This window comes from Oncorhynchus nerka, linkage group LG10, assembly GCF_034236695.1.
Source record: "Oncorhynchus nerka isolate Pitt River linkage group LG10, Oner_Uvic_2.0, whole genome shotgun sequence".
NCBI lineage: Eukaryota > Metazoa > Chordata > Actinopteri > Salmoniformes > Salmonidae > Oncorhynchus > Oncorhynchus nerka.
The window spans coordinates 85,574,889-85,586,933 of NC_088405.1; the positions used below are offsets into that span (position 1 = coordinate 85,574,889).

General features: G+C 41.4%; 1 protein-coding gene across 4 annotated transcripts in view; it reads right to left on the minus strand.

Moving 5' to 3' along the window:
* The window catches only part of LOC115136189 (rap guanine nucleotide exchange factor 6-like), a 149,879-nt gene that overhangs the window by 97,486 nt on the left and 40,348 nt on the right, over nucleotides 1-12,045 (minus strand). For 3 of the 4 annotated variants that reach the window (XM_065023878.1, XM_065023879.1, XM_029671731.2), the window contains exon 6: nucleotides 667-798. In XM_065023878.1, coding sequence (XP_064879950.1) covers nucleotides 667-798 — 132 coding nt within the window. Of the gene's footprint in view, nucleotides 1-666; nucleotides 817-12,045 lie in introns of all 4 variants that reach the window. The other variant, XM_029671730.2, reaches the window with a different exon arrangement.

Here is a 12,045-nt window from a genome sequence, read left to right on the forward strand (position 1 = left end):
GAGAGGGCGAGAGAGAGAGAGGGCGAGAGAGAGAGAGGGCGAGATACAAGATGTCATGAGGATCAACAGAGGACATTTACATTTTAGGCATTACATAAAACATAACTCAAGTTAACTTTTGACTGTCCACTGTAAAGGCACGTGTCTGCTTTCGCCCCCCCACCCCAAGTGAGCCATCTGCAGGACATAGAATAGGCTTCATGGCTATGGTAGTTCAGTGTGGAGTAAATGTAGGATACAGGCATGAAATCTACTTATTCTGCAATGTTTCATTCAACTTTCAACACTCAAGATAAACAACCTTGTGACAACTATTTTTTGGGGGGGATAAACTAACTAAATTGTAACCAACAAACCAGTAGATATACTTTTACAGAGTAAATCCACTCTCCTTATCCTCCGCTATTTGTATTCCTGGACACGTCGCTAGCTATAAACCAACATCTCAACCACAAAGCTTTTAGACGGTTACCTACCACACAACAAGTACTTCATTTAACACTTTTACAGTCTCACCACGGCTGTCAGCACTACACTTAAACTAAACAGAGAAAGCATGGTACAGACACCTCAGACACAGCCGTCTATGACATCTTTCTGTCTGAGCCGAGTAGAAGTCCTTTAACTTCAGGAACATAGTTAGAATACATTAACGTCAGTTCTTACCGTGGGGTCCTGGCCGTCAGTGATCAGTTCCCGCTCTCCCCGGGGGTTGACTTTGCGAAAGCGCCGGCGGGAACGTCTCTGGGATGCCTCCCTCTGCAGTGCCCCCTCCTCACCCTCGCTGGCATTGTCCACCTGAAACACATCACCAAGCTGGGCCTCAGTGCTGGCGGTCCGGGGCTCAGAGCTACCGCTACTACTAGACTGTTCTTGTTTTGAGATCAGAGTCAGCTGCTCAGACTGATCACAGTTCTTTCTGGCTGCTGGTTCTGAGAGCTGATCCTGGCTCTGTTCCTGTTCAGGCTCCTGGTAGAACATCCAGGTCTTCCACAGCACAGAGAGCCTGTGCAAACGGCTCGTCATGGGGACTGCATCCAGGACACGGGCAAGAGAAGAGGAGATAGGAGAGGTAGGAGACGGAATGAGGCCCTCTCTCTCTCAAAGGCTGCGACGAGAATAGTTCTAGTCATTCTCAGTCTGCTGTGTCGAGTCAGGAGGCCGTTTCTGCACAACACAGCTCACAGTGAGACCACAGCTTCCTGTAGGAAACTTTCAATATACCAATTTCCTTTGCGAGACAAAACATTTTTGATTGTGGAGAACATTGCATTACTATGCTGTTATTGCTGGAGAATTTGTTTTCTTTTCACGTTACAAAAAAAACAAAAGCTGAGCAAATAGTTGCATTTTGTGAAGTGAGTTGTGAAACTATTCAGAAACATTAAAACTAGGATAAGTATTAGTCAAAGAATACTTCAACTGTTCAAGACTCATAGGCTTTGAGGATTTAAAAAAGAAACAGTACTTTTCTAGATTCACATGCTTACGGAGAGTATTTTCACCAGAAAAACGATGAGGATAATAAAGGCAGTCTAGTATGAGAGGAGATGAAGTGTTTGAGGGCAGATGGGTTTATCAGTAGAGGAGCTGACCTAACAGCCCAGGTAAAGTGCTGTGTTTGTAATAGGTACGTGGCAAACAAACTATTACCCCTTGTTCAAAACAGCCATTTTTTGGGAGGGTTTTCAGTTAAAACAATACAAATGTAAAATTAAAATCATGTGAATTCATAATGCAGATGTCTACATTGCGCTTCCCGCGGAGTGATTGTTTTATCATTTATGCTGCTAGTGTGCTTGCTTTTCTCGAGAGTGGTGTGTGAGGCTTGTTGTTGTCATGCAATCACAAGTCATCAAACCGGCTCTAGGCTACAGTCATAGAGCTTCCCTGTGGCAAGTAATTAGGAGACATCAGCTATTCAATGGAAGATGGAATTACAAGGACAGAAATAAAAGTTAAATGAGAAAGACGGGCTACAACACCAAGAGCCAACAGGCCTCTTATCCTGAATGGGTTTGTTGTTATTTACTGGAGGATTTGGAAGGGGAGGAAGCGCACAGTTCAAGTTATGTAGTCTCCATTACAATAGCTAACAAGCTAGCTAGCTTAACTAGAGTCTCTTGGTTTGATACGTCAAGTCAGGTACTATGTAATCAGATTCAATTATAAATAACTAGTGAGTCCACCAGCACGAGTCTATTTGGTTGCTATCCTTTTCCCCCTCCCTCGTTACTCTGCTTCGAGCCTCTCATTCTCCCTCAGGTGTTACAGCTCCAGGTAATAAACGCCTAGGTTTACCTCCAGTGTACTCACATCCTACCATACCATTGTCAGTACATTATGTCTCGAATCTATTCTACCACGCCCAGAAATCTGCGCCTTTAATTCTGTTCCCAACGCATTAGACGACCAGTTCTTATAGTCTTTAGCTGCACCCTTATCCTACACCTCCTCTGTTCCTCTGGTGATGTAGAGGTTAACCCAGGCCCTGTAGCCCCCAGTTCCACCCCTATTCCCGAAGGGATATGCTACAATCTAAAATAGATGCCCTCAAACTCACACAAATGATCATGGAACCTACCAGGTACAACGAAAAATCCGTACACACGGTCACCCTCATAGATATCATTATGACCAACCTGCCCTCTAAATACATCTCTGCTGTCAGCGATCACTGCCTCATTGCCTGCATCCGTAATGGGTCCGCGGTCAGACGACCACCCCTCATCACTGTCAAACACTCCCTAAAACGCTCCCCTAAATTGTCATTATTACAAATATATAGTAAAAAAAAACGTTTATTTTTTAAATTGGCCGATTAATCGGTATAGGCGGTTTTTGGTCCTCCAATAATCTGTATGGGTGTTGAAAAATCATAAATCGGTCGACCTCTACTCCAGACAAGCTTCAATGCCATACAACTCTCCTTCAGAGGCCTCCAACTGCTCTTAAATGCAAGTAAAACTAAATGCATGATCTTCAACCGCTCGCTGCCCGCACCGGCCCGACCGCCTAGCATCACTACTCTGGAGGCTTTTGACTTAGAAAATGTGGACAACTACAATTACCTAGGTGTCTGGTTAGACTGTAAACTCTCCTTCTAGATTCACATTAAACATCTCCAATCCAAAATTAAATCTAGAAATCGGCTTCCTATTTCGAAACAAAGCATCCTTCACTCATGCTGCCAAACATACCCCCGTAAAACTGACTATCCTACTGATCCTCGACTTCGGCGATGTCATTTACCAAATAGCCTCCAACACTCTACTCAGCATATTGGATGCAGTGTATCACAGTGCCATCCGTTTTGTCACCAAAGTCCCATATACTACCCACCAGTGCGACCTGTATGCACTCGTTGGCTGGCCCTCACTTCATATTCGTCGCCAAACCCACTGACTCCAGGTCATCTATAAGTCCTTGCTAGGTAAAGCCCCACCTTGTCTCAGCTCACTGGTCACCATCGCACCACCCACCCGTAGCACGCGCTGCAGCAGGTATATTTCACTGGTCATCCCCAAAGCCAACTCCTCCTTTTGCCACCTTTCCTTCCAGTTCTCTGCCGCCAATGACTGGAACGAATTGCAAAAATCACTGAAGCTGGAGACATATCTACCTCACTAACTTAAAGCATCAGCTGTCAGAGCAGCTTTCCGACCATCTGTAAATAGCCCACCCAACTACCACATCCCCATATTGTCATTTATTTTTTGCTCCTTTGCACCCCAGTATCACACATTCATCTTCTTCATATCTATCACTCTTGTTTAATTGCTAAATTGCAGATATTTCACCACTATGGCCTATTTATTGTCTTACCTCCCTAATCTTACATTTGCACACACTGTATATAGACTTTTATATTGTGTTGACTGTACGTTTGTTTATCCCATGTGTAACTGGGATAACCACTTGTTCTCAATTGGCCTACCTGGTTAAATAATGGTGAAATAAATCATACAAAAATAAAGTAGCTAAAAGACTGCCTTTTTAACTCCTCCTAACATTACAGCATTGTTGCGTTAGGTATTTGCTTAAGTTTCATTTTTCCTTCATGTTGATGATCGGGACCTGTTAGTGGTAGTTGTGATAACTGCACTGAGATTATAATTTTGTGAAAGAAAAAAAAAACATTCTCCAAGTGATTTTCTTAATGTTAAGGATCCCAATTTTGTTTAAACGTTCACAACCCTAGTTTGTAAACCCATCAAATGCTGTCACTGACACAGTGAAGGCGGAATGCCACCACCGGCCCAGCCAGAGTAAAAACAAGCGGGAGACGAATAAGAAATGAAATTAACAAAAACCATCTGCAATCGTCTGAACATTGCTGCGATCTCCCTCAACGTGTCTCTCGGAGTCGGGAAATCCCTGCCAAGGCAAACCAACTTTTTCCACTGTATTTTAAGCATCATGAGTAGGCTGTTGAATGCCAGCAGAACACTATTGACAACTGTTTTGGTTCGCTCAACCATGTACTTAGATTACTTTTCTATTTCATATAGGAGTGGGTGGGTAAAACCCAGAGCCAGGAGTAGTGGGACTGAGGAGGAGGATGAAAGAGGGGAGGGTAGTCTGTGATATAAACTCAAGTCAGTCAGTCTCCAGGCGTGTGACGGAGAAGTCTGTCACTGGCCGCGGGCAGTGTTTGGTACACTAACAGACACACTCAGGTTGCCTCCCTGCTCCGTTATCAGCTATGTTAACAATGTGGGTCGACACAGAAATTAACTTCTCTTAGTACATACATTTCACACTTTATTCTTACCTCTAGTCAGTAACAGTTTACGGTATAAAGAATATACAGACAAGCGTTCATGTTTAATTTAAGCAACGTTTATTGTACTCAATGTTATGGATGAGTGCGTTGTTTGGTTCTGTTCCTCTCCATCTCTGTAGCTTCCGGGTATGATGGGCTTTGAGGTGCCTGTCCAGAATGGTTCATTCATGTGAATGGGCATATTGGAAGACTCATGTCAGTAGGGATGGGATTTTGTAAATGTGTTATATTGGTATATTGTATCATGAGAAATGTGTTGCAATGTATATAATTCAGTATGTTTAGCTGAGTGAAATATGTAGGCTTTGAAGGTAATTGCTTAATTAATTAGTGCTGGGTATGTTCTGATGGGAGGGGCTTCCCCTACAAAAAGGAGCCTCTCTTTCAGTTCAAGGGGGGCACCATTTTGGATTGAGCTGTTGATGGGGCAGCATTGTTTTCAAGCTGTCCCCATAATGTATACTTTGGATGGCAGTACTGTTGTTTTTCTCCCGGATTCACTATGTAAATGAACACCCCGGCACGGAAGTACTTTTGCGGTTCCGCCATCTGTGTATTTGATAGAGGTTAAGTTAAGTTAAGCCTTCTGGCCTACTCTACGTGACAGGGCGATATTGGCGTTTTCTAGTCTATCGGCTATGTCAATAGTACATCGACATAGCAAAACTGCTTTTTTCCACAGTTATGTTACAGCCTCATTCTAAAATGGATTAAATACCCCCCCCCCTCAATCTACACAAAATACCCCATAATGACAAAGTGAAAACATTTATTTTTAACAAATTAGCTAAAATGTAAAAATAAATCTCTTTTTGCTTTGTCAAATAAGGTATTTGTGTGTAGATTTAATTTTAGAATAAGGCTGTAACGTAACAAAATGTGGAAAAAGTCAGGGTCTGAATACTTTCCCAATGCACTATAGAGGATTGTCATCATAGGGAAAGATGGTAGTGTTTTAAAATGCCCAAATAAAAGGTTGGCAATAGGTTTAGCTACCTAAGAATCTTCCTGTATGTTTATGTACCAGGAAAGCTGTAGATCAGTGCGTTCTCACTTCTCAAACTACGGGTGGCCAGATTCGAGTCAGACAGAAAGTGCATCCTCGCGTCATCCTTTTTCCTACCCACACTCCTTGTTAGATATTATGCACATGTATGGCTAGGTAGCAAATATCTCCATTGAGAGAATTAACATAGTAGAGGTAAACAGCAGCAAGTGATATGAGCGATGGAGAGAGATGTGAAAGGGAACGGAGTCGTAGCCTCACTCTATCCAAGCAGTACAATCAACTCATAACCCGCCCAGTTTGAACTTTTGACTGCTACTGTATATGGGCATAAGAATTCATAAGGGCAGGCCAAGCCAATGACCTTATTTCAAGATGGCTGCTACCTACATTCCGGTTAGCGTTGTGAAGCATAAACAAAATAAACACGGAATACGTTGAATTACTTAATGGCAACATTGAATGTCCACTGAGTGACTATCTTCGCGCATCAAAAATATGTTGTTGCCTGCTTACGCACTGGTGGCATCCATATCCCCTGTATGTACCCCGACACCAGAACCATGTCTGAGAGAGGTTGGTGTTGTACAAATGTTGTTTTTATAGTGAACAATCACTTTTAGACACAGCCAGTGTGCAAAAACAGTGCAATTACCACATTTGGACACTTTGGAGAGGTTGAAAAGATACTTGAATGTACCCTGGATACCCCATAACACCACCACAATGTTAGAGTGAGGTTGATATGGAAGAAATTGTGTTTTTATACTGAACACATAGCATTTAGGGATTGCAAATATGTAATAGCACTGGAATGATCTAATTTATAGACACATGCCACGTTGGAGCGGTTTAGGGACACTTGGAAACGTCCCGTGACCACAACTGACACCACTTACTAAAACATCTGCCCATTTCTAGTTGTTAGGTCTATCAATCCCATTTAAAAAAATATATTATTCACATGTTGTGGAAGCCATCTGATGTGTTTCCAGCTCTAGTCTTCAATAATTCACTTGTGTGTGTGCTCTGAACTATGTATTTCCTATCTACTGATGATTTCCTCAATCTCCAAGATGTCTTCTCTCCAAATATACCAAGTTTTGGCATGTCAGAATCATGTAATAACACATGAATAGCAGTTACTTTTGATTATGTCTATTTAGGCGGAAATCTAAATGTCTCCATTACATTTAAGAGGTTATTAAATGCATACATGGCTATCTCTGGGAAATGTCATCAAAATGTTCAAATTTTATGATATTGAATATCGGCCTAAAATATCAGCCATCGACCTCCTTGACCCCCAAAAATCAGTATCAGCCCTAAAAATGTCACAACGGTCATTCTCTAGTTCAGGCAGCAGGGCTGTCATCTCTGTGAGCTCAAGTCATCCATCAGGGTGTACTGAGACATTACATGAGAGCCACAGAGGAAAAGAGGTGAGGAGGGCCACAGAGGAAAAGAGGTGAGGAGGGCCACAGAGGAAAAGAGGTGAGGAGGGCCACAGAGGAAAAGAGGTGAGGAGGGCCACAGAGGAAAAGAGGTGAAGAGGGCCACAGAGGAAAAGAGGTGAAAGCTCACACGCCAAAGCCATGATGTGGAAGTATGGCCAATTTGCCCGTCACTATGGCTGGAAAATGCCAGGTACCTCCGGATACCTCCGGATATTACCACGATACTTAAGTGTCGATACGATACATACTGCAATTCTCATGATTCTATATGTTCCAAACATATTGCTAACAATATGTCTGCTGCAGAGGGACAAGAGAGAGACATGGGAAAACAAGTTATCAGTCATGGAAATAAAGGTGCTGAAAACAAATTGGCTCCTTATTTAAAAAGAAGATGGAGAACAAACTATGAAGGAAAAATACTGGTGTTTTGGTGCAGATTACAACCAACTAGCGCCAAAATAATACAGCGATATTGTCAAAACGATACATAGTCAAATTACCTGATATATAACTATTGATTTTTTCCGCCCAAAACGAGAGAATAACAGGGGAATGGACTTGTGTCACACACAGAATGAGGTGCAAAGATTCTCTGTCATGTTTGTACTATATAACAACTATACGATGGGTTGATTTATCGAACAGCACAGACTTCTCTAATGAAAAACTAACCAGACTGACAGCCTAATAGTGTTATCACAGCAAAGTCAACAACAGAAGACTGAATAAGCATTTTAAGGGGACATTTCAGTGTACAATTACACACTGCAAGGAGTCACTCCATACACACTACTAAATAGAAAGTCTTCACTATGAACAGATTGCTGTCTATGAAGAGCCTGCCCAAATTGAGATATTTCCTGCTTGGACCATCGACTAGTTAACTCCTGTATGGACTGGTCTCCGTGTGTGAACTACAATGGTCTGTCTATGGCTCTGTGTTCCCAGACAAGCAGGCTGAGACAAACATACAGGGACAGAGACACAGGGTGGGTGAAATGGAAGCCATCTCAAACCCCTGGCCTGGCTGAACAAACCCCTGCAGTTAGTTTGTGATAATTCCCCAGGACTCAATTAGCTAATTGGTTGGAATGTAAGTGATTTGACTGAGTGCTGCAGCAGCATGAATGAGGAGCGGAAACCGTGGTGTGTGTGCGCGCTTGTCAGGGTTTCCGAAAAATGACAGGGAAGATTTTTTTCAATTCTGGGCATTTGATGAATGTCCATTAAAATAACATCAAATTGATCAGAAATACAGTGTAGACAGTTAATGTTTAAAATGACTTTTGTAGCTGGAAACGGCTGATTTTTTAATAGAATATCTACATAGGATTACAGAGGGCCATTATCAGCAACCATCACTCCTGTGTTCCAATGGCGCGCGTTGTGTTACCTAATCCAAGTTTATCATTTTAAAAGGCTAATTGATCATTAGAAAACCCTTTTGCAATTATGCTAGCACAGCAGAAAAACTGATGTACTGATTAAAGAAGCAATAAAACTGGCCTTCTTGAGACTAATGGCTAATATCTAATATCAAAATGGCTAATATCTAATATTCCAAGCTCAAAACGGACAGAAACGAAGACATTTCTTCCGAAACTCGTCAGTCTTTTCTTGTTCTGAGAAATGAAGGCTATTCCATGCGAAAAAGTGCCAAGAAACTGAAGATCTCGTACAACGCTGTGTACTACTCCCTTCACAGGTTGTGCAATGTAACAAGAATATTTAGACTTAGGGATGCCACCCGTTAGATAAAATACTGAACGGTTCTGTATTTCGCTGAAATAAACGTTTTGTTTTCGAAATGATAATTTACAGATTTGATCATATTAATGACCAAAGGCTCGTATTTCTGTGTGTTATTATGTTATAATTAAGTCTGATTTGATAGAGCAGTCTGACTGAGCAGCAGCAGGCCCGTAATCATTCATTCAAACAGCACCTTCGTGCGTTTTGCCAGCAGCTCTTCGCAAGCACAGCGCTGTTTATGACTTCAAGCCTATCAGCCTAATGGCTGGTGTAACCAATGTGAAATGGCTAGCCTAGTTAGCTGGGTGTGCGCTAATACTGTTTCAAACGTCACTCGCTTTTAGATTTGGAGTAGTTATTCCCCTTGTGCTGCAAGGCCCGCAGCTTTTGTGGTGCGATGGGGTAACGATGCTTTGAGTGTGGCTGTTGTTGATGTGTTCCTGGTTCGAGCCCAGGTAGGTGCGAGGAGGGGGACTGAAGCTATACTGTTACACTGGCAATACTAAAGTGCCTATAAGAACATCCAATAGTCAAAGGTATATGAAATACAAATGGTAGAGAGAAAAATAATCCTATAAATACTATATTAACTAAAACCCAAAACATCTTACCTTGGAATATTGAAGTCTCATGTTAAAAGGAACCATCAACTTTCATATGTTCTCATGTTCTGAACAAGGAACTTAAACGTTAGCTTTTTTTACATGGCACATACTGCACTTTTACTTTCTTCTCCAACACTTTGTTTTTGCATTATTTAAACCAAATTGAACATGTTTCATCATTTATTTGAGGCTAAATAGATTTTTATTGATGCATTATATTAAGTTAAAATAAGTGTTCATTCAGTATTGTTGTAATTGTCATTATTACAATTTATTTTTTATTTTTTTATAAACAAATAAAAATCGGCTGATTAATCGGTATCGGCTTTTTTGGTCCTCCAATAATCGGCATTGAAAAATCAGAATCGGTCTAATATTTATATCCAAAAATCTCATTTTACATTGGCGTGTTATGTTCAGTAGTTCCAAAACACGCAGTGATTTTTCAGAGAGCCACATCAATTTACAGAAATACGCATTATAAATGTTCATGAAAATACAACTGTTATGCATGGAACTTTAGATAAACTTCTCCGCTGTGTCAGATTTCGGAAAAAGCATACCATGCAATAATCTGAGTACGGAGCTCAGAGCCCAAACCAGCCAAAAGAAATATCCGCCATGTTGCGCAGTCAACATTAGTCAGAAATAGCATTATAAAAATTCACTTACCTTTGATGATCTTCATCAGAATGCACTCCCAGGAATCCCAGTTCCACAATAAATGTTTTGATTTGTTCGATAAAGTTAATAATTTATGTCCATATACCTCCTTTTGTTAGGGTGTTTGGTAAACAAATCGAAACGCGCGTGCAACTTCCAGCGGAAAGGTCAGACGAAAATTCCAAAAAGTTATATTACTGGTCGTAGAAACATATCAAACGATGTATAGAATCAATCTTTAGGATGTTTTTATCATAAATGTTCAATAATGTTCCAACCGGAGAATTCCATTGTCTGTAGAAAAGCAATGGAACGGGAGCAACCTCTCATGTGAATGCGCATGACTGAGCTCATGACTGCTGGCAGACCTCTGACTCATTCCCCTCTCATACAGACCCCCTTCATAGTAGAAGCATCAACCAATGTTCTAAAGACGGTTGACATCTAGTGGAAGCCTTAGGAAGTGCAACATAACCAATATCCCACTGTATCTTCAATAGGGGCTGAGTTGAAAAACTACAAACCTCAGATTTCCTGTTTGGATTTTTTTCTCAGGTTTTTGCTTGCCATATGAGTTCTGTTATACTCACAGACATCATTCAAACAGTTTTAGAAACTTCAGAGTGTTCTCTATGCATATATTAGCATATGGGACTGAGTAGGAGGCAGTTTACCCTGGGCACCCTTTTCATCCCAAAGTGAAAACGCTGCCCCCCATACATACATATTTATTAGGGACACAACGGTACAGTGGGTCCACGGTTCGGTATGCATCACGGTTTGTGGGCCATCGTAACAGCACTGTTTCGGTATCTTTATATTTAAGAAAAGTTTGCACTTGTATGACTCATTCAGGGGACGAGTTTGCAACACGTAGCTCTTCATCTCCCAAACCAGTACATAGTGAACCATCACAGAGGTAGCTTCCAGTACAAAGTGAACCACCGCAGAGGTAGCGTCCAGTACATAGTGAACCATCACAGAGGTAGCTTCGAGTTGCTCTGGAGGTCCAACTATCAGTGGAGAAAGCTAGATAGGGTATCTGTGTCAATTCATTTTCAATTTCTCTCCGTGATGTATCAGAGTTTAGTAATTACTTTGCTGCTGAAATGTGTGCTGGAGGGGACAATGTAACACTCTGAAAACTTTATCATGTGACGAAATCCCGAGTCAGTAACCACTGAATAGGGCTGCAAATCTTTGGCTATGAATACTCCCACTGCTTTCGTTATTTCTTTGCTTTTCTGAATTTGTGGAAAAATTAACACTTGCACTTGGTAGCTAATTTGTCCTATTTAGCTAGTTTGCTGTTACTAGCTAATTTGTCCTGGGATATAAACATGGAGTTGTTATTTTACCTGAAATGCACAAGGTTCTCTACTCCGACAATTAATCCACACATAAAACGGTCAACCGAATCGTTTCTAGTCATCTCTCCTCCTTCTAGGCTATTTCTTCTCTTGACTTTATATTGGTATTGGCAACATTCATAAATTAGGTGCATTACCACCACTGACCTTGTTCGTCTTTTAGTCACCCTCGTGGGTATAACCAATGAGGAGATGGCACGTGGGTACCTGCTTCTATAAACCAATGAGGAGATGGGAGAGGCAGGACTTGCATCGCGATCTGCGTCACAAATAGAATTGACTTCTATTTTAGCCCTTGGCAACGCAGATGCTCGTTGGCGCACGCAAACAGTGTGGGTGCAATAATTGAATAATGTAGATTTCTACATTTATTTTGCAACGCTCTGGAAAAAATTAAGATACC